Here is a 26,546-nt window from a genome sequence, read left to right on the forward strand (position 1 = left end):
TACAGTTGACAAACAAAAATACAGCCCTGGATGGTGGTATCGCAGGAAACATAGCTGGCTACATCCGTGGTGTTGCCCTGTTTGTTTCAAAGTTACTGTCCGTTTTTTGTTAGCTAGCTTCCGGGACAACTACAAGGGCACAGGCCAAGGTGATAATGTCTCATATGTAGCTCTACTTAAGTAGCTTGATATGCATTTCAGTGATATCACCACTCAGCTTGGATATCTCTACAACTCTGGGAAAATAGAAGTGGGTTCCCCTAGGTTCTTTTGGTTAGCAGTCCCACACACGTCATTTGTATATTACTACTTGTAGTTAGCTGAGTGTCTACCTATCCCCAGCATGGAGGGGAGCACTACTATTACAATCAACCTCGTCCAGGTGAGTGTAAATTACCAGTCCGGGGGTCAGTTCTCAATCTAAGAACAAAACGGAGCACAGCCGGCTTCTCCAGGTGAGGAAAATGGTACCCAATTTCTGCTTGGATGTGCTCTTCTGTAGCAGATAATCCAGTTATCCAAAGCACCGCATGTACCAGCTCTGTAGCTACAACTACAGTATTACATTATTACCAACCAGTTTGCTAATACTTCATCAGCTTTGTTTTCCCTGTATTTGCTCTGTTGAGCTAGTAATGTGGTGGGACTGATGGATTATTAAATTAATTAACCATGAGAGGGGGATTATTAAATTAATTAACCATGAGAGGGGTATCAAATGATGATCATAAGTCCTGTAGAGCAATCAATGCCATTGAATATCTGAATGGTGTGGATTAGTGAAAGGTAGTTTTACCTACTTTAAACGCGTATACCCTATCACATGACCCCCTAGTCTTCAGACAGGGACGTTGTTACTGACACAATGATCACTAGTCACAGTAAACTTGTTATATTAGCAAGTTTTCCAGAAAGACATTTCAAGTTAGTTTGGGGGCAATTTTTCCGTTTAGTGGGTACAGTTTCAATCGGGATTCCAGCTAAGATACTGCCAGTGACAACGTTGTTAGAATTTGGTTGTTTCAAAGGGGGTTCTTTATTAATAAAATGATAAGTAAATGCACATACATATGCGAAACATATCACTTGAAAGAAAAAAACTTGAGGGGAAGTCTAAAAGCCAGAGCCTGAGTCAGAAATTTTCATATGCTTTTTTTCGCAATCGTCAGCCTAAAAATTCGGTGGCTCTCACGATGCTGGCTATTATGGATGTAACAATATATTGTTGAATATCATATCGCAATATTGTTACAATTGTTACACTATGTATCGTAGTTATACAGCAATAGTAGCAATAGTTTTACAATACGACGTCTGTTTGTTCCTATTGGTTGAGCTACCAGCACGCAACCTACTCTGCACCTGCGTCATGCGTGCAGTCATTGCATTCACAGAAATTGCTTGAACGGTTTTAACAAATTGTATGTAGAACAAGGACAATTATTGAAAATGTTTAATGGTTCAGTAATAAATCTTAAAGGGGCAATTGACTGCAAAACCGATTTTATTTTGTCATTGTTGAAAAACGACAGTTCGGAGGGTAAACTGAACATACCGTGAATATCAAAGTCCATTGACACCTTTTTCCTATTCAAATCTCAAAAAGAAAAAATTTGGCTGTAAACCCTAGCTTTTCAACAAAGCCACCGGTCCTACGTAGGACCGGTGATCGCCCTCTTATTGGCTCTGGTCTGTATCTTTGTCACGCCCCAGAATTTACATTCAGACCAGCCCGAGGTAGCGTCTATCTCCGATACTAGTTTAGCTGCGCGCTGCTCTGTGTAGGCTACTTATAAGGAATTACATTACTTATAAGGAACTACTTATAAGGAACCTGTCTGTACTCCCCACCTGCTTCAAGAGGACCACCATCATCCCTGTGCCCAAGAACACCAAGGTCACATGTCTGAATGACTATCGCCCAATAGCACTGACCTCTATCATCATGAAGTGCTTCGAGCGGCTAGTCAAATCATTCATCTGCTCCTCGCTGCCCCCCACACTGGACCCTATGCAGTTTGCATACCGGTCCAATAGGTCTACAGACGATGCCATCGCTCTGACCATGCACACCGCTCTCTCCCACCTGGACAAGGGGAATACATATGTGAGGATGCTGTTCATTGACTACAGCTCTGCATTCAACACCATCATCCCCTCCAGACTGGTCTCCAAGCTTGTGGACCTGGGACTAAGCACCTCCCTCTGCAAGTGGATCTTCCACTTCCTGACGGGGAGGCCACAGGTGGTGAGAATCGGTGACCGCACTTCATCTGTACTGATCACCAACACAGGCACCCCCCAGGGCTGTGTGCTCAGCCCTCTCCTGTTCTCCTTGTTCACCCACGACTGTGCGGCTACGCACAGCTCCAACCTCCTCGTTAAGTTTGCTGACGACACAACCATCGTGGGCCTCATCTCTGACAGTGACGAGTCAGCCTACAGAGAGGAGGTTGACACCCTGACATCATGGTGTCAGGACAACAACCTCTCCCTTAACATCAGCAAGACCAAGGAGATGATTGTGGACTTTAGGAGGCGGCAGGAGGAGGAGCATGCACCCCTATTCATCAATGGATCGGAAGTGGAGAAGGTCAGCTGCTTCAAGTTCCTCGGGGTGAACATCAGCAATGACCTCACCTGGTCTGCTCACACGGACAAGGTGGTCAAAACGGCCCGTAAGCGCCTCTTCTTCCTGAGGAGACTGAAGAAGTTTGGTATGGACTCAGTCATCCTTACTAACTTTTACAGATGCACTATAGAAAGCATTCTGACTGGTTGTATCACAGTGTGGTATGGGAGCTGCACAGACCGGGACCGCAAGGCCCTACGAAGTGTGGTCCGTTCTGCTGAGTTCATCATCGGCAGGAAGCTCCCAGCCCTACAGGACACCTACCACACACGTTGCCTTAGGAAAGCCAGCAGGATTCTAAGAGACTGTTCCCACCCATCCTTCAGTCTCTTTACCCCGTTGCCTTCTGGCAGGCGTTACCGCAGCATCCGGTCGCGCACACGCAGACTGGACAACAGTTTCTACCCAAGGGTCATCAGGCTTCTCAATGGACACTGATATGGACATTTTTACTGCACACTAGTCACTTATACACTGTCACTTTCAGCTACTGGTTGCTCTTTCAGTAACATTGCACTACTGTACCTCGCCACCAGGCTCCTGTCTGGTCATTGACAAAGTCACTGATCTGTAAATTTGCACTACTGCACTGTACTCCATTTAGGTTAGATTAGTTTATAGGGTTGTAACAGGTTTTTTTTTTTTTTTTTTTTTTTTTTTTTTGTGTATTAGGGTTAGTATAGCGTACTATTTATTGTTATCTGTAATTTAGGAAGTTTTAGTGTTAGGGTTAGTATAGTCGTTTATTTATTGCTATCTGTATATTTAGGAAGTTCACTTATCTAAGCTCAGCATAGATGTAAATTTGTTCTGTGTACTTATATGTTATGTTATGCCAAGTGCTTGCGTTGTCTTGTCTTAAGAATTTCAGTCCCCAGTCTAACCTTGTGTTGCTCTGTGCACCTGACAAATAAAAGACTTGAACTTGAACTTGAACAAAGAAGAACGTTTTGAATTATAACAAGGATATTGAAAATGGACCAGTCGTAAATGCTGTGTTCCAGGCTGTACAGGGAAGGCTAACACTCACAGTCTTCCCAAGGAGCCAAACATTCAACAGGCATGGCTGCTGTTGTCTATGAGAAGATCCCCGCGAAGTTCGACACTCAATCATTCATTTGCTCTGAACATTTCACCCAAGACAGTTTTGACAACCTTGGACAATTTCAAGCAGGATATGCTAGGAAGCTGAACCTGGAAAGAGGTGCTGTTCCAACCGTATGCTCATTGCAACCGCAAGCTCTAAGGACAGTATGATGTTGTGCTAACAGTTATTAGCAATGCTAACGTTTCCTGTATATAGCATACCAGGTAGAATGCTAAATACGTTTCTACACACATCAAATGACTCTAGCTAGACTAGCTGTAGTCGGCATTAGAAGGGAAGCTTCCGAAAAATAGCCAGAAAACGAACTGCAGTCTGGCTTATTGCTAACGCCTGTCTAGATAATCTATTTGAAAGAACTGGAGAAAGGCAGGTTCTAGATACAGGATACGTTAGCATTGCTAGTAACTGTTGCTAGTAACACCTAGACTGTAGGCATGTAAACAAGTTTAGCTTGCTAGTTAACGCAAGAGCATAGGTAGAATGTGTGATCATTTAGCCTAGTTTATTGGCAATGGGGCTAACGTTGATTCATGTTCCTGACTGTGTTTCATTCAAATAAATAACCTGTGTAATGAAAATCTACAATTCACGATGCATGTTTGTCCAGATCTTTGTCATGTTATTTTACAGCAAGATATCTAGAGCTAGCCTAGCTAGCTAACTGAAGCCGAGTAGAATCACGATATGGTTTGGTTGCTAAGCTGTAGCCTAATGTTCTACCCACCTAAGTCAATCCAGTTTGCTTCAACAACAGAAGTGGAAACAAGTAATAGTCAATCTGTTGAAAACAGTGTTGTGTAGACACAATAGATTTATTTGCGCGTTTTTATTTCAAGTCTCCAACTTCGGTGTTTCAGCGAGTGCTGCTGTTGGCCGTGTTGCGTTTTTGCTCCCAGCTTCACTCGTTGATAACCAACCAATCAGCGCGCAGCTGATCTAAATATTAATGAGCATACCATAAAAGGAGAAAAGCTATTGTTTTTTCCCGGGAACATTTCAGAGGATCTGTCAGAGGGCATAGAACAGCACCCGGGCCATTTTCAACCCAACCCATGTTACATACCCTATTCGGAGACCTTAAGGAACAGTGTGAAATACCCAAAAAACCCAGTCAATTGCCCCTTTAAGTCAATTTCAGTTTAATTTAAAACGTTGTTCAAAATATTGTGATACGTATTGCATTGTACACTCAGTTTTGTGATACATTTAAATCGTGAGCTGAGTGTATCGTTACACCCCTACTGGCTATGGATGCGAAAAACGCTGAAAATCGAACCTAATCCAAACTTTTTTTTGACGGAAGAACGTTTTGGAGGCAGTGTGTAAGCGTGATTGACATAACATGAGGTTGTGTTTATTTTTTTACGTGCGAACATTTCGGACTCAAATTTCAGACTCAGTGTGCCTTAAGTCATAACAGTGGGGAACCGTCAGGGCCCTCAGAGAGGGCCTAATATATTCTAAAAATATATTTTAAAAGTAATCTGTTATAATTGTATTTTATCAATCCATAAATTGACAATGTTTCTGAAATAAACCCTTCAATCCTGCCCTATTCAGTTTATGTTGTAATGTGAAGAGTTTAATGACCAAAAATCCTGTTTTGTCACCCTATCAGAATTTTGCTGCCTCCGTTGTTGGGAGGAATATGCTATGCAACTAGCTCTGTGATTGGTGGTCCAGCTATGAATTTTACAGAGGGCCGCTTGATAGAAATTCAATGAAAGACTAATTTCCATTGACGGTAAAATTGACCAATCATATCTTCCCTCTAAATGGGTGGGCCTTGTTATCGCTAACTTTATGACAAGTTCCGCCCGCTGTGGGAACGGAGAATCGCGATCACAAGCCTAAACTAGCTAGCCTGTTTGTTCACTTCATTTATAGTGTAGTACAGAATGACCGGTCAATCTGTTCCAATGCAACGTCATTGTGTACAATTACGTGAATAGTGCCGCGACGGCTGGCTCAAATGGTGCTTAATGACCAACACAATTTCATGTAGACCTTAATATTGTGCGCACTGTATCTTGTGTTTTTTTACCGACAAGTAATTTAGGTCATAGGGCCAAGGTTTAAGAGTCACAGTTTGCTACTGAATCATAATATAGGTTAGGATCATTTTTACATAGGATTGACCCTTTTTTTTAAGTTTTGATCCAACTGTTTCAACTATCTGACCATTCCCTCTTGCACTAAGGGAAAAGAGAAGAGAACCCTGTTTCATTTTGAAGTGTAAATGCATCTGCAACGGACACAAGCACACCTCACAATCTCCCCAGAAACTGTACCCCCTTAAGTATTAGGATTCCTCCGGTAGGCGGGACCTATGTAATTGTAGGATTTAGGATTCCTCAGTAAAGAGGAATGTAACAACTTTTTACATGGTCAAAGGTCCAAACAACAAGTTTTTTTTCTCTTCTCCAAAACAATGTATTGCTTCCATAAATAGCCATGGACTTGTTGCATCATTCTAAATTTGCAGACTGATGCGTCCAGTCATTCACGTAAACTTTGTCATAACTTGGGTTTCCTTGTAAATATTCCTGATATCTCAAATTGGCCACTGCGCTTTGACCCTTCGATCGACACCTCATTTGACCCAATAGGAGCTTCCATGTCCCATTCAATAGGCAACGAGAGGCTGAATTGGAATGATGCCCCCTACACTCTGTCTAAAGATGGAGCCAGCTGCTATTGGTTCTCAATGACTGGCATGTCATATAGACAATTACATTCTGAACACAATGATATGGGGGTGTAGGGGGAAGTTTCAAACCTTCAACTTAAAAGTCTGTGCATACAGCTCGCTCACAATTGCCACAGGTTTTAATGTGTCTGTGCGCAAAAGGTAAACAGCGTAGTTTTGGTCACTGTTGACACTTTTGGACCTCGAATCATGGCAAAACGGATAAGGAAAACAAAATATTTGCTTCAAGAAGTGGTGAAGAATGCACTCGACAAGAAAGCACGAGACTTGGGATGAAGGTTGTTGGGATTATTATTATTATTCCTCATCCTCCTCATCAATCTTCAGAAATACAAAGTAGAAACTAGAGGGTACAATTTCCGGGGAAATTGTAGGGTGTGCTTGCTTGCGTCTGTTGCAGTGGGGTCCGTTTATTAGCTGTAATTTTTACAACTGATATTTCTGTATATTTTATATAAAAGTACATACTTACTATTTATGAAGATTACATAGATTTAAAAGCATACATTTGTTGCTGCTCATTTACAACTTAAAATACTAAGAGTGAATTGTAAATGAAACAGTTGTCTTCTCATTTCCCCTGCAAGATGGAATGGTGATTTGTTATATAGCAGCTGCAGGCAATCTGTATGCAAAACAAAATTCAGGTGGAAGTAAAAACTTATTTCATTGTGTTCCAGGTTCTATTACTCAAACACCTAAGGCTTTTTTAACCCTAAGAAAGTAGTTTTTGATCCTTGTCTGAATTCTTCAAAAAAAAATCTAGTTCTGCCTGACTTGTCTGTTTTCTTGTCTCTTCTAGAGCTGTAGCGGGCTACCTTCGTGCCCTAAGCCTGAGTCCCAACCATGCTGTTGTCCACGGCAACTTGGCATGTGTGTACTACGAGCAGGGCTTGATCGACCTGGCCATCGACACGTACCGCCGAGCCATTGAGCTGCAGCCACACTTCCCAGATGCCTATTGTAATTTAGCCAACGCCCTCAAAGAGAAGGGCAATGTAAGAAAGCACACGGTGTGTGTGTATGTCCCTCCGCAAAGACCTGCTCCATACATGTCTTTACTGCTATAACACGATGGACCAACGCATGCCCCATCCTTCTGGTTTCAGTCTGGTTTTCCTCCTTGTGCACCTGTCCTATATCGGTCTGACTGTTGGTTACTATGCATGGCTGCATTCCTCCCTTGGCATCAGTGTAAGAGATTAATGATTGTCTGCTGTAAAGGATGACAAGGACCAACCCCTATGCTACAGTACTGGTGTATTTGCTTATCCTTCAAGTGCATTATTAGCAGGTAGTTACACTATATGCATGACTGACAATGGAGAAACAATGAGACAGTTAACATTTCTATCCTCGTATAGGTAGTCGTTTTAAAGTCCTATTGAAACGGTTTGTGTTAGTTGACGGTGTGTATAGGAGAGAAATCCTGTGTGCATGTACGTGTGAGGGAGGAAGCCAGTGGAAGTGTGTTGCTTAGGATATTGCATGTGTGTCTTCCTGTGTGACTATGGTTTATTTAACCCTGTGGTGTGTCTGTACCCATATAGGTGTCTGAGGCTGAAGAGTGTTACAACACAGCCCTACGTCTGTGCCCGACACATGCCGACTCCCTCAACAACCTGGCCAACATCAAACGTGAGCAGGGAAACATTGAGGAGGCTGTACAGCTCTACAGGAAAGCCTTGGAGGTCAGCTCTTCTCCTTAACACTCTGTTTTTCTTTCTCAGGCTTTATAAGTAATGCAGCCACCCTTCTTGATCCCCACAACACTCCCTTATTTTTACCATGTCAAACAAGGGTCTGCTAGACCAATTTAATGTGGTTGACAAACTGATGTACCAGAAGATTTTATGTTGATTGTGTGTGTTTCTCCCGGTCCCATTTCAGGTTTTCCCAGAGTTTGCTGCAGCTCATTCTAACCTGGCCAGTGTGTTGCAGCAGCAGGGGAAGCTCCAGGAGGCACTCATGCATTACAAGGAGGCCATCAGGTTAGTTAGTACACACACTACAAGTGCCGAGAGAGGTCATTTTGACCCAGCAAAGAGGATTTTTGGGGGGGTATCTTCGCACTCTATCAAATTCTGGGACCCTGCTTGCTTGATTTCTCCTAGATATGTGTTTTCAGGGATTTTCCTGGGTCAAAATGGGTCTTCGGTGCTCCCCCCCCAAAAAATACATATATATGCCATAATATTTTGTACAGCCTGATTTTTGATACTGTGGCGGCAGAAATTTAGCCATAGAGGAAACACCGCACTATATATTATCATTCCAGGTTAAGAATACCAATGGAGGCTGCGTTGGAAATCGGAAATCACTCTTGTCAATTTTCGCACCTCACAGTTGCCTATTGATCAGACAAGAAGACACGCTTATCAACTCTATTACTATTGATCAAAACAGAACGAGGGTTCGGCTGTAGCCTACTTGAAACATACTATTGAGAACATATTCACTGACATGCATTGCACGTGTGATGAACACAGCTTTTTTCTTTTCTTCATCGCAGACTTTTTTTTGCCTTTGGTGCTCAGGATTTGTCATTGGCGCTCGGGAAAACGGCTTTGGCGCACGCCAACGTTTTCTCTATGCAAGAAAACCCCCGTTTTTTTTCCACCCAGTATTTTTTTTTTCTTCAAAATCCCACCGGGAAAAGCTAATTTAAGGCTGTTCCACTCCTGCATATTGTTAAATAGGCCAGGTGCACATTCTGCCATTTTGTTTCCTGTATTCCAAAACTGCGATTCTCTTTTCTATCAGCACATGTCGCAAGGGCTCCCGTATGCAAATCTTATGTTAATCAGACAAAGTTTAATATATAGTGTATACATTAGGGCTGTCAAAGTTAATAATGCGTTAACGCAATCTCACTTTAACAAGTAAAATAAAATAAAAATGGTGCCGTTAACGCAGGTTTCTTTTTGGCCCTGGGAATCACCTGTCGTCACATGACTGACTGCCGACGGGAGCTGAATGATGGAGAGGGCTTTTAGATGGGAAGTTCCATTTTAAAAAGTTGATGGCTCGGTTGACAAAACTAAGGATGTGTGTACTGATTGTCAGGCTGAGTTTAGTTTTCAACGGAGTACTTCCAGCTTAAACTATCACATGCACAGCAGCAGCGTTCGCTCCGGTAATATATGGCAGAAAACACTCGCAAAAGAAGCGACCAGCTGACCTGGGTTCAACAAAATAGAAACTGTATTGTTCAATATTAAGGTCAATCTGTGGTTGCTTAAGTATAAGTGAAGTATGTTCGAGTGAGATTTGAATATTATGGAGCAGGATATCGTAGTAGGCTATGAGACGACATGTCTTAAATGTGTTTTATATTCCAGAACAAGTCAAGTTTTGTGGATGTTTATTATACAGCAGTATAGTTTGTGAGTGAATAAAACTCCCTCACAATTTAAGTTGTGTTCCATCTGAACTTGTTATATGGACATTATCATCCAGTTAAGCCTATTTGATGTTTTTAAGTACACCCTTTTAATGTTATAATGTTTGGATCGTTTATTGGGGTAAAATCTAAACAGATTAAATAGATTGAATGATTTTGTGATTAATTGCGATTCATCATATAAAATAATACGATTAAATGCAATTAAAGATTTTAATCGCTTGACAGCCCAGTATAAATATACCCAACATTTATAGTTTATACAAATGATAACAATAATGTAACTAGAGAGGGTACAATTTCTGCGGAAATTGTAGGGTGTGCTTGTTTGCGTTGGTTGCAGGTGGGTCCGTTTTCCCTTCTAGTGATATTTTCAAGCATTTAGCCTACTCATATTGCATAATTCATTAAGAACACCCTTTGAAACAAGCGAACACCCTTTGAAACAAGCTACTGTAACAACATTGTCACTGGTAGTATTTCAGATTGAATTGCAATTCAAACAGTACCGTCTGCCAACTGAAAATAAGCCCCCCAAAATGTAAATAAGTTTGATATTAATTTAGGGGGACATGGCTAATTAAAAACCAGTTTGCTATCACAAAAATATGCTGACTTTTTCGCCGAAGGCAAGCACACCCCAATTATACGAAGGGGATTTTTTCACATTTGTGTGGAGACAATGGTATTAAGCACAATTCTGATGTCCCATTATTTTAGAGCGGCAACAATAATTTACAATTGCAAATAAGCAATGTTTTGTAAAGCAGATAAACGTAACTAATAAAAGCATTTTTGCATGTATTCAAACATGGGTCTAACGAATCATTAGCCAATAAAATCACCAATAAAAAATTACAGTATGTTATGTAAGGCGAATTACTGAATACTCAAACTATAGTTTGCGATCAGTAGGTCTATAGAAGGAGCTTTTGAAATGGTCTCATAAACATTCAAGGGTTTGATAGATCCAGTTATTCTGGCATGAGTTATTGTTCTTAATTTATTAACAGGGCACTGTCCAAGTATTGCAAAAATGAGAGAAGTTTGCCTATTAGTTTGGAACATCTAAGTTAAAAGCTACGATCTCTGCTTGCTGTCCCATTTATCCTGCTCTCAAATGTTTGCTCCCTGAACAAGAAATTGGACTGTGGCTTGTGTATTTACATCAACACAAAATGGTCCAAAAAGAAAATGCTAGTTTCTAATTGGGCTACTACTCATCGCTGGTGGCGTTTATGACTGTCGTGTTCACACTTGTAGTTCGGTTACCTTAGATCTCTTGGTCCGGACCAACCAATCTAATTATAGCCTTGGTAACAGAGCAATCAAATCAAAGTTTGTTTTCATCAAACCAAACCTGCCAAGTGTGAACACACCCTTAGATGCAAACTATTTTTTTTACCACTGCTCTAATCCGCCCCCACCTCGCCTAGGCTACTAAAACCACATATTTGTTATGCTATTCCCCGCATACAGTGAGCTAAATGTATTATTGAGCTGTAAGTAAGCCTATCAGAATGGAATGCTTGGAATGTTGGGAAACTGGATTTGAGTAAGCTAAAGCTAAGGAGGAGTTGCTAAGTAAGCTAAGTTGAAAGGAACTGTTGAGACCAAATATGATCGATCATATTGGGGGGATGGAATCGCCTCTTGATGCATCCAAGGGTTACCAGCTCAACAAAAAAATAAGTCCTTTGCACAATGCAGCAGGCTACCCAATATTAGCCTATTTATTCATTTTAGTCCGTAGATGTAAAGGGAACAAAACTTAGGCTATTCTAAATGATCTGTCAGACTAGTTGTAGTATTTATCAAATGCCACTCTAATTTCACATGCGCAACTGCCCTTGTGTAACCTGCCATTTACACTTGAAACTGGAGTCCCAATGTTACAGTAATAGTCTATATTAAACCAAAATACACATTCTCAAATAGTATGATGTAATTTTTATTTACATATTATCCACTTTGTCTTATCATTCCAAAAGTTGTTAAATTGAATAGGCTAGGCATCAACAGGCGAACATCAAGTCTATAGCCTAGAATTTCCAAACAATTCACTCTCATTTTTGCAATAGATGGACTGTGTTCTGACAATAAATGAAGAACATAACATGTTTTGCCAGTATAACTGGATGTAAATAGACCATTGAATGTTTATGATGTCCCTGTGCGTTTTTTTTATACTTTTGACTGGGGACAACAATGCGATCTTGTCAGCCGACTATAAAATGTTGATATGTCTAACCCGCAACATGTTTGACATTCTTTAGCCTATGAATTACATTTTGCTGAATGATTGAAGGGCTAGACAACCATCACAGACTAACAACACGGACATAAATGACAGATTGCCGAAGACACATTCATTTTAAAGGTCCCATGACATGAAAATGACACTTTAGGAGGTTATTTAACATGAATGAGTTCCCCTAGCCTGCCCTTTGGTCCCCGAGAGGCTACCTTTTACATTTAGTAATTTTAGCAGACGCTCTTATCAGACGCTCTTATCCAGAAATACAGGGACATTCCCCCGAGGCAAGTAGAGTGAAGTGCCTTGCCCAAGGACACATTGTTCGGCACGGCCGGGAATCGATTTAGCAACCCCCCAGATTACTCGCCCAATTCCCTAACCACTCAGCCACCTGACTCCCGGCTAGAAATGTTGATAGGTGTAAACCAAGCACTGGGTATTCTTCTCTGCCTTTGAGAAAATGAAAACTCAAACGCTCCGATTTGAAAATGTTCCTCTTATGTCGTCATAAGAGGAAAGGTTACCTCCCCTTTTTCTGCTTTGCCCACCCAGAGAATTTGGCCCTCCAATGAGAAAATGAGCTACGACTGTGCTAGCGCGATATTGTTTTTTCCTCAAGAGACATCATGGCTTGCAAACGACCGAAGCATGGCTGTTAGCCCCGCCTCTCTCCTCCTCATAGCATTTAAAGCTACAGACACAGAAATGGCACGTCCTAAGGAAAGCTCATTGGGGACTGCTCGTAGTGGCTGTAATTCTGCACCAAGGCCTACATAAAAACATCTAAAAACAGCATGCCATGGGACCTTTTTAAAGGGGTCATTGACTGCAAAACTGAGTTGACCTTGTCATAGTTGAATAACGACAGTTTGTGGGTAAAATGGCCATGTAGTGAACCTCAAAGTCCATTGACACCTCGTTCCTATGCAAATCTCACAATTTGAAACTGCTGCTGCAAAACGGTTTCAAAAACCGACATTATTTGGCTGTGGTTTAGGGCTGTACAATTAATCGCATTTTAATCACGATCACGATTTTGGCTTCCCACTATCAAATTCGTGTGATGGAGCAATATTTAAAATGCCTCGTTCATAGTATTTTTTTTTTGTTGCTTTTTGCTTATTAAAAAAAAAAAAGGTTTACACAAAGCAAGAGGACCTATTTCATTTTGATGCACATATTTGTACATTAGCAAGAATGTAGCACAATATGGATGTGACTGCAGTTATAATTAGCCTATGTCCCAATTTTGGGGGGGATAAAATCAAAAAATAATCGTGATAATTAATCGTGATCTCAATAATGATCAAAATAATCGTGGTTATCATTTTGGCCAAAATTGTGCAGCCCTACTCTGGTCTGTACCTTTGTCACGCCCCAATCTCAGGGTTTGCGTAGATGGGGCCAACGTTAATTCATGTTCCTGACCGTTTCATTCGAATAAATAACCCTTGTTGTCATGTAAGTCTACAATTCCCAATGCATGTTTGTCCAGATCTTTGTCAGGTTATTTTATTTTTTATTTTTCAGCAAGATAGGTAGAGCTAACTGAAGCTGAGTTGAATCATGATAGTTCGGTAGCTAAGCTGTAACGTTACCCAATTAAATCGATCCCGACCCTATAGATTTATTAGTATGTTTTTATTTCAAGTCTCCACCTTTTTGATGTTTCAATGAGTGCCGTTGGCCGTGTTGCGTCTTTGCTCCATAGCTTCACTCATTGTAAACCAACCAGTCAGCGTGCAGTTGTCTATATATTCATGAGCATACCATAAAAGGGAGAAAACCTCTCGTTTTATTCACAGGGTGCATTAAGGCGCATAGAACAGCACCCAGGCCATTTTCAGCCCAACCAATGTTACATACCCTATTCGGAGACCTTAAGGAACAGTGTGAAATACCTTATAAAATCAGTAAATGACCCCTTTAAGAGCGTGCCTTTGCTCCGCGCAACAAGCACCATCTAGCGATGATTACATGTCAGTAACAACGTCCCTGTCTTCCCCCAGAATCAGCCCCACGTTTGCAGACGCCTACTCTAACATGGGTAACACCTTGAAGGAGATGCAGGATGTTCAAGGGGCTCTGCAGTGCTACACCCGCGCTATTCAAATAAATCCTGCCTTTGCAGATGCACACAGCAACTTGGCTTCTATACACAAGGTAGGATACATTCCTCAACAATCTACTTTCACCAACCTACCCTCCACACACCTTCACCTACTTTACATACCAATATGCCATAAGTCGATGTCTCATGTCAGTGTCTCTACTCTGCTCTTAGGACTCTGGTAATATTCCAGACGCCATAGCTTCCTATCGGACAGCACTGAAGCTGAAACCTGACTTCCCTGATGCTTACTGCAACCTGGCTCACTGTCTGCAGGTAATCATTCAAAGTGCAACTTTGTCCACCAGGTAGCCACTTCCTACTCTCACACAAAAACATACTTACAGACTCAACTGTCGCTTTCACCCATTAGATTGTGTGTGACTGGACAGACTATGATGAGCGTATGAAGAAACTGGTGAGCATTGTTGCAGACCAGCTGGAAAAGAATCGTCTGCCCTCGGTGCACCCCCATCACAGCATGCTGTACCCGCTCTCCCATGGCTTTCGCAAAGCCATCGCCGAACGCCACGGAAACCTCTGTCTGGACAAGGTACAGGACCATTACAAACCCAGCCAACTATTGGCCTACTCTGCTGTTAATTGTGCGTCTCATTCCCTCTGGATAAGAGCATCTGCTAAATCACTAAATGTCATTCCCGAAAGCATTGCTGTTACTTTCTGGAAGGTTTCGTTGCACGGTTTAGAAATTATTTTAGTTTTTGTGTTAAATGTTGCCTCTAATGCCAACCCTCTAGCCGCAGTCACAAACGTCAGAAACCTGCTCGTGTTAGCAATAAAGCCTGTACAATACAAGTCTGTTTCAGTAGAGACCAACACCATGGAAAATAAGTCTTGGTGCAGCTGTTTCTCAGTTTTTGTTAGCTAGCTAATTCGCTTCAGGAAGATGGCTGGCTAGCTTGAAGTGCTACTTACAAGCAGTAGAACAAAATAACAGGCCAAGGTGATGTGACATCATGTTTCATATGTTGCTAGCTTGATATGCTTTCCTGTGATATTAACACCTTGTATTTTGGTCAGTTATAGAGAAAAATTATTGTAGCAATAGTCTACTGTGACGTATCTTCTGTTAATTCACGCATGTTCTGTTAATGAACAACTCTGACACAGAAGGCTACGGTAGTGCAGTGACTTTTCATTGGGTGCGCTTGTCTTTGGCAAGGCGCTAACTATATTCTCTCTCATATATATTTATTATTATTTTCCCACCGTAACTCCTCGCAAATGTTTTGCACTACATAGACGATGTGTGTGTCAAATTGTGCCTCTTGGTCCCTATTGCATTGCTTGTATCCGCAAATTCCGGGCAGGATTGACGTTTTTGTGGCAAAAAGTGAAGCTAACGGTAGCTAACCAGCCACAGTCAAATGTCAGGACGTCACACATTACGTGCAGGTAAAAATGTGTTAATGTAAACATAGCAAACACCTCTTAGGCAGAACTGTACATTCAACCATTGTATAGTGAATTAGGCCTACAATCATGACAACTGGCTAAACCATTGTGCATGTAATGACTTCTGTAATTAACTATATGTATAGATCTTTGTGGCGTTAAGACAATTGAGCAGAACCAATTTAATTTTGATCAGCTTAACATAACAATTGATAACGTAGGAAACGGCAGCATTGTTTCCCATTCATTGGCTAGACCGTGGCGGCCCATCATAGTCTAATGCAGGAGTGGCCAACCCTGGTCCTCGAGAGCCTCAGTCCTGCATGTTTTAGACAGGGTTTTTCCTGGGTCAAAATGGGTCTTCGGTCCCCCCCAAAAAATATATGTATATATTTTTGGGGAGCATCTTTTTTTTTCTTTTTTCTAATCAATGTATTTATTCCCAAGTGTTTGGGAATAACCCCCCACACACACACACACACAGACATATTTTTGTCCTATTTCCCCTAAAGCAATAAAGTTATAAGGTATGTTCTAAATGGCATAAATGCTGCCAATTAATAATTGACGTAACAACTTATTGTAAATGGTCAGTAGCCTAGCCTATCGATTAAGGTAGGCCACTCTGAAGCATGTACACTGCCTGCTTCATTTGATCTTGATAGGCTAAGCATTCTGTAGCAAATATTAACAATAAACCCACTTTTTATAAATTAAAACTACTTCAGCATAATTATGCACCTAAAATACAAACCTGAGAAAGGGCAGCAATCGCTATCAAATCAACAGACATGTGCAATTTAGCTAGCAGGGGAAGAATACAAACAATGAAAATCACCAGTTAACTCTCCCTTACGGCCCACATTGCTGCGGTCTCCCGGTCGTGTAGATTCACCCTCTACAACATCCGGAAGATCAGGAGATACCTGTCTGAGCACTCCACCCAGCTGCTTGTCCAAGCACTTGTCCTCTCCAAGTTGGACTACTGCAACTCGCTGCTCGCCGGTCTCCCATCATGCGCAACCCGCCCTCTTCAGAGGATTCAGAACGCAGCGGCCCGTCTGGTCTACAATCTACCCAGACACTCCCACGTTACCCCGCTCCTCATCTCCCTCCACTGGCTACCCATAACAGCCCGCATCAGATTCAAGACCCTGGTACTGACCTTCCGAGCAGTGAACGGGACTGCGCCCGACTACATCAAGTCTCTCCTGCAGCCTTACACCCCCACCCGCCACCTACGGTCTTCTTCAGACAACCGCCTGGTGGTCCCACCTCTCAAGACCACCCGGTTCCAGCACAAGCTCTTCTCCTGCCTGGCACCGCAGTGGTGGAATCAACTCCCCACCTCCATCAGAGACACGGACTGTCTCTCCACCTTCAAGAGAAGGCTCAAGACGCACTTGTTCCGGGAGTACAATGGTACTTAGGAAAGGTTTGCTGAACCCAACGCTAGTTTCCTCAAGGATCACAATGACTCTTGCTTAGACTGTTGCTCTTGTTGGTTAGTGGTAGCTGATTTAAACTGTTGTATTCTATTTTAGTTAATCCTATTTTTATTGCTTTCCTACAGGTACACCTGCACTTAGAGATTAATGTTGTGTAATTTTAACTTGTTTAACTACATGCTCTTATGGTTTCTTCCCTTTATTTTTTGGTTGTTCACAATATGTACTTCTTGTTTTTGACTACCCGCAATGCTGTGGGGCTATCTTGTTGTTATTATCAGTGACCTATGCACTTTGTAAAGCTCTCTCTTGGAAGTCGCTTTGGATAAAAGCGTCTGCTAAATGAATAAATGTAAATGTAAAATGTAACTTGATTTAAATTTGTAGTATTTAAAAGAACTATAGACTTATACAATAACGGGCTTAAGAACTGACAACATATGTTATACGATTTACAGTTCTCAAGGACGCACACGCAATCTCAACTGCGGTGTGAAGCATGTGTCCGTGCTATTCTCCGACATGCACTCTAACAGTCACTGCTGATAGGCTATACGGACTAAACTTTTGTACAGCCTGATTTTAATACCGTGGCGGCAGAAATGTAGCCATAGAGGAAACAATGCACTATATGTTATGATTCCAGGTTAAGAATACCAATCGAGGCTGCATTTGAAATCGTAAATCAAACTTTTGTCAGCATTTTGAGTGGAAATGTCATTTGCATTTGTAGGGGACAGGTGTACTATTCGTGCACGTCGGGCTGGCCCTCGCAGCGGAACGACAGTTTAGTGGCCACTTTGATCAATATGCAACTGTGAGGTGCGCGAATGGACAAACACGAAGACACGCTTATCAACTTGATTATTATTGATCAAAACAGAACAAGGGTTCGGCTGTAGCCTACTTGAAACATACTATTGAGAACATATTCGCTGACATGCATTGCACTCGTGATGAAACACAGGTTTTTTATTTTCTTCATCCCTGACTTTTTTTGCCTTTGGCGCCTGGGATTGTCATTGGCGCTCGGGAAAACGGCTTTGGCGCGCGCCAACATTTTCTCTATGTAGGAAAAACCCTGGTTTTAGATGTTTCCCTGCTTCAGCACACCTGATTCAAATGAATGGTCGTTATCCAAGCCTGAGAATGACCGTTCATTTGAATCAGGTTTGCGGGAGCAGGCAAACATCTAAAACATGCAGGACTGAGGCTCTCGAGGACCAGGGTTGGCCACCCCTGGTCTAATGTGTCCCGCCATAGTTTCATGAAGTTTAAAAATGAACAGAAAATATAACTACACTTCTCATTAGGGATGAACCATTAATTCAATTTGCGATAATATCGCAATGTGCAGAAAATTTTGTAAACACAAAGGCTTTGATTTTAATTTGGTCTCGTGACAGGCAAGAGTAAAGCAGTTTGCAGATGAAAAATACGCTACACTTTACCTTGACCTGTTGTACGATGGCCTCAGGCTCGACAGAACCTGACACTACAGACGCTGAAGTTTCAAAGAGGCACAGCAAGTCAGTTGTGTGGGAATATTTCGCCTTTTAAAAAGATGCTGCGCAGTGTCAAGTATGGTGCAAAACCTGCCTGGCTAATGTTGCTACCTCACGGGGCAACACCACCAACCTAATTTAGCCCTAACACCACAAAGCAATTTACGATGCATAGCAAAAATGCCGAACACCAGTGTGTCAAATAAGCCAAATACCACCTGACAGGATCACTGATCGAAAAGTTTAAAAGCCTAACTCCAATTCACGTACTTGACAACGGCACGTGGAAATTACTCAAGCCTTAACAGCATTCATCATGAAAGATATGATGCCCCTCAGTACGGTGATCAGTGTTGGGTAACGTTACTTTTTAAAGTAACTAATTACAGTTACTAGTTACATTCCTTGTAAAGTAACTAGTTACGTTACTTAGTTACTTGCTGTAGAGAGTAAGGCGGTAAGTTACTTTTGCGTTACATTAGAAAGGTATTTTATTTCTAAGACAATTCACATTGGTCACTTATGCCCAGAAGGCACATTTAATGGGTTGACTTTAGCAATAGCACATATTGTACTGAATGTTCTGTCATTCGCATATAACATAATTAATCCTCATTACACAGCAAGACGGATCAAGGTAAAAATCCACCATAATGAAAAGCAAAAGTTATTGAAAAAAGAAACTCTTTAATCAATAAATAATGTTGTAAAATGCCAGGCAGAGTAGTCTAGTAGTTAGCAAGTCTACAATTACCAACGCTAGGTTTGAATCTAAGAGCAAAACAAAGCTAAGCTATAGCTATGTATATGGTAGCAAAATGGTGTTCACTTATTTACTGAACCAGACTGTAAAATCTTAAACCTTAACCACTGAACGATACAGCAACATATCACACAAGCTTGAGTTCAATACATTATTTAATGTGACATTACGTATGCCTGTACATGCAAGTCTTGAATAACTATTTAGCTGGTCGGCTCCATGACGCTGGGTAAATTTGGCTCGTGAGAAAAATATCCTCAACTTTCCTAGACTTTTAGCTTCATGCTGAGGGCTCGCGACTAAAAGACTAAATTAAGTAACGCGTTACTTGTTTGAACAAGGAACTAGTAACGGATTCATTCAATTAAATAAGTAACACGTTAAGTTACTCGTTACGTAACAAAAGTAGTCTGACTACTGTAACGCGTTACACCCAATACTGACAGGAATACACATACATAAGGATCACTATTGCTGTCAATGCCATACTGTTTCTGTTAGGCTACTGACTGGATCAGGTATGTTCAGACAGTGTTTCTTGTTCTTTTAAGATTTAACCTTCCGACGGTCCCCACAGCACAAGTTATTTTCCCGAAATGGTAGCTAGCTAGGTTTAGTTAGCTTTCAGGCTAAGTTACCTAGCATAATACTCGTAGCAATGCAACTACCATGCTAGGGTTTCTTGTTAGCCTTCTCATTAGTACGTTTTGAAGCCAAACTAAAGCGTTTGTTGCATAGTTATCTATCGGAGAATAATCAATTGGAATGTTCAAAATCACATATTTGTGTTGTTGTGCTGTGGGACCCACATTCGAACAATCACATATGTGACCCTACTCCTTGAGAAAGTACAACGCACATGTTATTAGCCTACGTTTAGCTTTGATTTACCAAAATAATTTCAGAGGTACAGACGGTATGTCGGGGGGGTACTTAATAGGTGGACTCCGGACCCAGACGCAATACAAGTTGGACCGAAGCCAAAATCAACATTCTAATTCAGTCATGATACAAGCGAGTTTTCATTGGTGCATGATTCTCCGCCTAGATTTTTTTCCTACTAGATGTGGTTTCTATCTTCCGTGTCCAATCCAAAGGTTTAATCAGGAGCTGTAATAACTGGAATCACCATGACAACTCTCACTCACCGTTGGCCGCAACCTCTGTGGGTCACGCAGGTTGTGCGTGTCATTCGCAACAACTCAGGCTAATCGATTTGCTATTGTCACCTGTTTCTTCCTTAGCGAAAATCATGGTGAAACAACCTGACAAAAAGCGAAAAGTTTATTCAGAAAATCGCAAATACCAGCATGCACAAAACAGATGTGTTTAATCTGCAATGAGATGGTTGCCCTTGTCAAAAGTGGTAACGTGAAACGTCACTATGACACAAAGCATAAACACTTTTTATGCTTTGTGTCATAGTGACGTTACAAAATTACCCCCATAGTGACAAACAAAATTACCCCCAGAACTCTGAGGTTAGGGCCAGAAAAATAAACCATCACTGTTCCGGACCCTGGACTGCATGGAAATTTGGTGAGTGGACCTTTTGGGTTTCTAATTGAGTACCCCTGCGGTATGTTAAATTGTTAAATTGTTCTGAACTTTGTGTGTTATGTTGCTGACAGGAGATCAATAGTGTATATATTTTTTTTTATTAATAATAAATCATAATAATCGCATATTAAATCGCAAATGCAATATCGTTCAAATTCATCGCTATTAGCTTTTCCTAAATCGTTCAGCCCTACTTCTCATCACTAATGTTGTGTTTTGCACTGTTGTTTTAGAAAAGCATCTCTGTCTCCCACTCAGTCACCCCCTCTGTCCCCCCGTGGTACGTGTGCATGCTCTTTCAGCCACTTAGTGGCTACCTGCGTCCAAGACATTTGTGGACACATCGTATGACTTTGATAACAAAGTTAGTTGTCAGTCTCCTCGCTTACATCTAGCTTGCTAACATTAGCTAATTTATAAATGTACGTAATTCCAGATTGATGGATTTAACTTTAAAGCCCACCAATTATGAGAAATTGCAATGCAATGATGTGCATAAGTGACTAAAATAGATGAGGTTGAACAAGTACTTCAGAGATGACAGAGAATTTCAATTGTAATCTGAGAAATATAGGTACCAAAGCCACTGAGAAGAACTATTATCACCAGCTGCATCACGGGCACTGTACCCTATTTATAATTCCAGGAATCTGTGTGTATGCGCCACCTATTTTAACACGGGCACTGTGCACCAGTGCTTAAAAATATCACTAGAAGGAAAAAAACTTGAAGGGAAATTTAAGTCATTATATAGGTTAGGACTAGCCTGACGTTGTCATACTCATAATTCTAGTCAGAATATGAGTCTGAACTCTCCGTTGGGCTGTGACTACGGGGCGTGTTTCAACCGAACTCGTAAAACAAATGCCTCTTCGCTCAATTGGATAGACCTACAACCAATCAGAGCAACGTAATATGTTGTTTGTTGAAAACGAATTCAACCCAAGCGCTCTTTCGTGACGTTGTTGATTACGTTACTGTTGATCATCTGTCCATCATCGTATAAAGGCCGCCCTGGCAATTTCATTGGTACTCCCAGATTCTGGTTTTCTGTAGTTTTTCCCCAATACGAGACCCTCCAGACCCAACTTCCCGACCAAATTTTTTTGTGGGCGGGGGGGGGCAGCCAGGCTAGGTTAGGACCATTTTCCCCAGGATTGCCCAATGTCTTTGTTTTGATGCCAGTGTTTCCCACACGTAGACTAATTTGTGGCGGTGCGCCACAGAATCAACACCGGCGCCACATATTGCATTTCGTAATATTTGTTTAATTTTAATTTTTACAATATTTAGGTTAAAACACGCAGCGTATTCGTTCAGCTGCGCTCACGGGTCTTTCTCACGTACGCACATAGCCATTACGTCAGCACACGTTAGCAACGATGCATACCTACGCCGTTCTAGTAAGACCGACAGCTATATCAGCGAGCCTTCACCATTAGTGGCGTAACTAAAGGTCTAAGAGAGTTGAGGCTACTTTTCGCTAGGTACATACAAACATGTCGAAGATTCCCCTTCTTTTGGTGAGAAGTCTGAGGAGCTAGCTACTTAACCGGCGTCATGGAGCCGACCAGTTAAATCGTTATTTAGCACTAGCGTTGCTACCTGCATTTGCAGAGATTATTTGTTTGTCGTTGTTGATTTTTTGAATCATTTTGGATTAATATTTAATATAATAAAGTTCTGTGTAACAAATTATTAACAAAGGAATTACTTCGACCCCCCCTACCCGCCACAAATAGATTTCTAATCTGTGGGAAACACTGGATGCCACTGTTTCAACTATGTTACATACTACTTTTGTCAACCCTGTTTAATTCTGCACTTCACTCTTAATATTTTGAAGTGTAAATGAGCAGCAACAAAAGTATGCTTTTCATCAGAATGGATTTTAATTGCCATGAAAGTTTGCACAGACAATGCATTTGCTTTGGCAGGAAGGTACATACATTAAACATATAGGAATATTTAAAAAAAAGTCTAAAAAATATGGTCTAACTATACTTAGGGTACATAAACTAGCAATACTAAGTGGATTTAGAAGAGGCCAACAGCGGATGGGAAGAAACTGTTTTTGTGGCGTGTGGTATTGGTCCCGATGGACCGCAGCCTTCTGCCAGAGGGGAGTGACTGAAACAGGGAGTGTCCAGGGTGGGAGGAGTCGGCCACAATCTTCCTCGCTCACCTCAGGGTCCTCGAAGTGTGCAGGTCCTCGAGAGTAGGCAGATTGCAGCCAATCAGCTTCTCAGCAGTGCGGATGATACGCTGCAGCCTGTTCTGGTCCTTGACAGTGGCAGCAGCGTATCAGATGGTGATGGAGGAGGTGAGGATGGACTCAATGATGGCTGTGTAGAAGTGCACCAGATAGGACTTTACAGGAGTTTTCATGTTCAACTAAAGGCTTACATCCATCCTTTTAAACGTCAGGCTTCTCTACGCTAATTATTTGACAATTGAGTTTTAACTGGGCCTACTGGTAGCCTACGCTACTTAACGTCATTGTTTTAAACTGACAGTCGTGGCAACTTATTAGCGAGATGTAGGCTATAGCTACCTTACATGCTAGCCTACTGTAGGCTCTGAGAAATGGCTAACAAACATCAGGCTATTAAACAACTGCCTGCATTGACTGCCTGGGCATACATTACCTATCACAGGCCCATCTATGTGTTCTTGTTCTGGGGTAAGGCGTGTGCGCAGTCGATTCACTGTCAGTCCGGCAGCTGAAAAAACTCGTTCAGACGGAACGGAGGTTGCGGGTGTACATAGATTGCACCGTGCCAATTTAGCCACTCTTGGGTATCTTTGTTGTTTTTCCACCAGTCTGTGGGATTTGAATCCAGGGGAGGTGGATGGCCGTTGAGGTAGCTATCCAATTCTGCATCTACATCATTTGGACGAGCCGTGTAATTCTCACCCAAAAGCGCAGCTATGGCGCAGCAGTAGCACTTCTCTGCGGCAGTGCTCTTGCGCTCTGTTGCATCCATCTGTTCAACAGTAGTGGTGGCTTTTGTGAAGGCTTGATAAATCCCAGATGTTTGTGGCGAGGGTCTAAGATCATAGCAATCATTGCGGGCGACGTTGAAGGGAAATTGTCCGAATCGACCTGCAGAGGCAGAAAAGAGAACATTGGAGCCGGTCTATCAATAGCCCATGCACAAATAGCTAGTAGTTCTAGGGAACGTCAAATATAAATGTATTATTAAACAGACGTAGGCCTACCTTCATTCGTTTGGCCAGCTGGGACCGCAGTTCGGCCTTGAACGCTTCTATTTTGGAGTGGCCTCCATCACTCTTAAGATGAACATTTATCAGGCCGAAGGTTATTGGGTATGTGCTTGAGATTGAGACCTCCGTCTCTGAAGACAACACAGTTGTAGCACACTTAAGTGCCTTCAACACTGGTAGGGAGTCTTCCATTAGCTGCCAGTGTTCGTCTTTCATATCGAGAGTTCTGGCATTTTGGATTTTATTCACTGTACGATCGGACAGTACTGCAGTGACGGCCCATCGTTGTTCCATTAACCTCTCAAACATATCACAGACCGAATTCCATCACGTTTTGCACGACTGGATCAGGCGGTGCTTTGGCAGTTGTAGTTGTCCTTGCTTCTCATCCAATGCTTTGGTAGCAGGTGTGCTTTGGTTGAAATGTTTGACTAACCTCCCAGCTGCTGCGATGACCCTATGCAAGTCAAGAGCAAAGCCATCATTGATGGCTAACTGTAAAGGATGTGCAGAGCATGGGAGTGACTGCCAACTCGCTCTAGTGGGATCATTTGCCGCAACTATATTCCTGGCGTTATCATGCATGCAAGCAACTATTCGGCCAGCTAGCCTCCAATTATCCACGGATTCCTTTAGTTTATCAGCCAAATTGTCAGCAGTATGTCTCTCTGAAAAACTCTCTGTGAGAAGTACTGCCAATTTTACTTGCCAGTCTTCCTCACTGTAGTGGCATTAGGGGTGGGCGATATGGCCAAAATCTCCTAACACAGTATGAGTAATTTTATATCACGGTTACGGTATATATCACAGTATAGTAATTGAAATAGTAAATATAGTCAATTTAATTAAGAAATGGTACTATATAACCATACCGTATTTCATCATCACACTTGATTATTTATTACAAACAAAAACAACTGCCTCACATGAGACAACACTTGAGTTAAAAACAAGACTCAAAGTTACTAGTACGAGCGTTCCGATTGGCTGATGCGCAGTCATGCCATCCGCGTGGTGACCTAGTACTCACAGCGCAATACGGATCCGTAATGCCCTTGGCTGTGATTGGTCCGTATTAAGAACCGCTTGCGTCTGGGGCAGGGTTGCTGTGACCAACATTGCAGTAAGTTTACAATTCATATTTCAGCTAAACAGTACATGTAAATCAGCATCTGAATTAAAATGTGACGAGAAATGGGCAGTGTAGTTGCTGAAAATGTGCTTATTTTATTGATGAAAGTTAATTTGTCAATTTGCTTCGACTTTTCGATAACCTAGCTAGCATCGTAGTGCGGTGCCACCTACTCTTCTGGCAGTGAATTGTTTTCAGCACCCACAGCCTTTGGAGTACTATAAATTCAACTAATCCGTCCGACTCCGTCCGTCTGTGTCGGAGTACTATAAATCGGCCTTAAGGGGTCCCATTATCGTCCACCCAACAACTTTAAATGGAGAAATGTCAAGTTTGACGCTGCGGAAGGCAGATGCAACATAAACGGTTTGAGAGCGTATTTACACACTCAAATCTCAAAGTAAGAAGCTGTAATTTAGTGTGCAGCAATATAAGATGTGTACATACAGATGAGTTATTTTCTTTCGTTGCTGCTGCATATCTTTAAGACATTAACGGAAGAAACGGTTGTGGACGATAATGGGGTCTGGAACGTTGGCGAGTTTGAATAGAAGATAATGGGCCCGCCTAGTTAACTGTTACCGACAAAATCATACTACTGCTTGCGGTTGTGATGATCATAAGGTCGGAACACATCTCTTTTCAGCAACAGCTTCATAGCAAATTCAGCTTTACATTGTCCCAGGTTTTCAAAACCGTCCTTGGTGAAATGGTTTGCGCAAATGTGTAATTGAGGGTCGAACTGCACAGGGATCTTTTACGCTACGGTATAAACAAACTAATAATAATAATCAGCCATGCCCGTCGAGTCAGTGTTAGCTAGACTCTAGCTCATCTGCTTTTTATTAACGTGGATTTGTAAGGAATGCAAGTACAGCTAGATAGCGAAAACACCTAGACTGTAGGCATTTAAACTAGTTAAGCTTGCTAATGCAAGAGCATAGTTAGAATATGTGATGATTTAGCTTAGTTTATGGCAATGGGGCTAACACCTTATTTCATGTTACTGACTGTCTCATTCAAATAAATAATCTTTGTTGTCATGTAAATCTACATTTCACGATGCATGTTTGTGCAGATCTTTGTCAGGTTATTTTTCATTTTATTTTTCAGCAAGATATCAAGCTAACTGAAGCTGAGTTGAATCACGATATAGTTTGGTTGCTAAACTGTAACGTTACCCACCTAAGTCGATCCTGTTTGTTTCCAACAGAAGTGGAAACAACTAACGTTATCATTTCAAATGATATCTAGTCAATATGTTGAAAACAGTG

General features: G+C 41.7%; 1 protein-coding gene across 8 annotated transcripts in view; it reads left to right on the plus strand.

Annotated features, from left to right (window-relative positions):
- The window catches only part of LOC124488859 (UDP-N-acetylglucosamine--peptide N-acetylglucosaminyltransferase 110 kDa subunit), a 52,320-nt gene that overhangs the window by 8,939 nt on the left and 16,835 nt on the right, over positions 1 to 26,546 (plus strand). For 4 of the 8 annotated variants that reach the window (XM_047051430.1, XM_047051433.1, XM_047051432.1 and 1 more), the window contains 6 exons: positions 7,253 to 7,463; positions 8,001 to 8,141; positions 8,341 to 8,441; positions 14,120 to 14,273; positions 14,395 to 14,496; positions 14,594 to 14,773. In XM_047051430.1, coding sequence (XP_046907386.1) covers positions 7,253 to 7,463; positions 8,001 to 8,141; positions 8,341 to 8,441; positions 14,120 to 14,273; positions 14,395 to 14,496; positions 14,594 to 14,773 — 889 coding nt within the window. The remainder of the gene's footprint in view (positions 1 to 7,252; positions 7,464 to 8,000; positions 8,142 to 8,340; positions 8,442 to 14,119; positions 14,274 to 14,394; positions 14,497 to 14,593; positions 14,774 to 26,546) is intronic. The other 4 variants (XM_047051431.1, XM_047051435.1, XM_047051434.1 and 1 more) reach the window with 1 other exon arrangement.

The sequence above is a fragment of the Hypomesus transpacificus genome, unplaced genomic scaffold (genome assembly GCF_021917145.1).
Source record: "Hypomesus transpacificus isolate Combined female unplaced genomic scaffold, fHypTra1 scaffold_154, whole genome shotgun sequence".
Taxonomy (NCBI): domain Eukaryota; kingdom Metazoa; phylum Chordata; class Actinopteri; order Osmeriformes; family Osmeridae; genus Hypomesus; species Hypomesus transpacificus.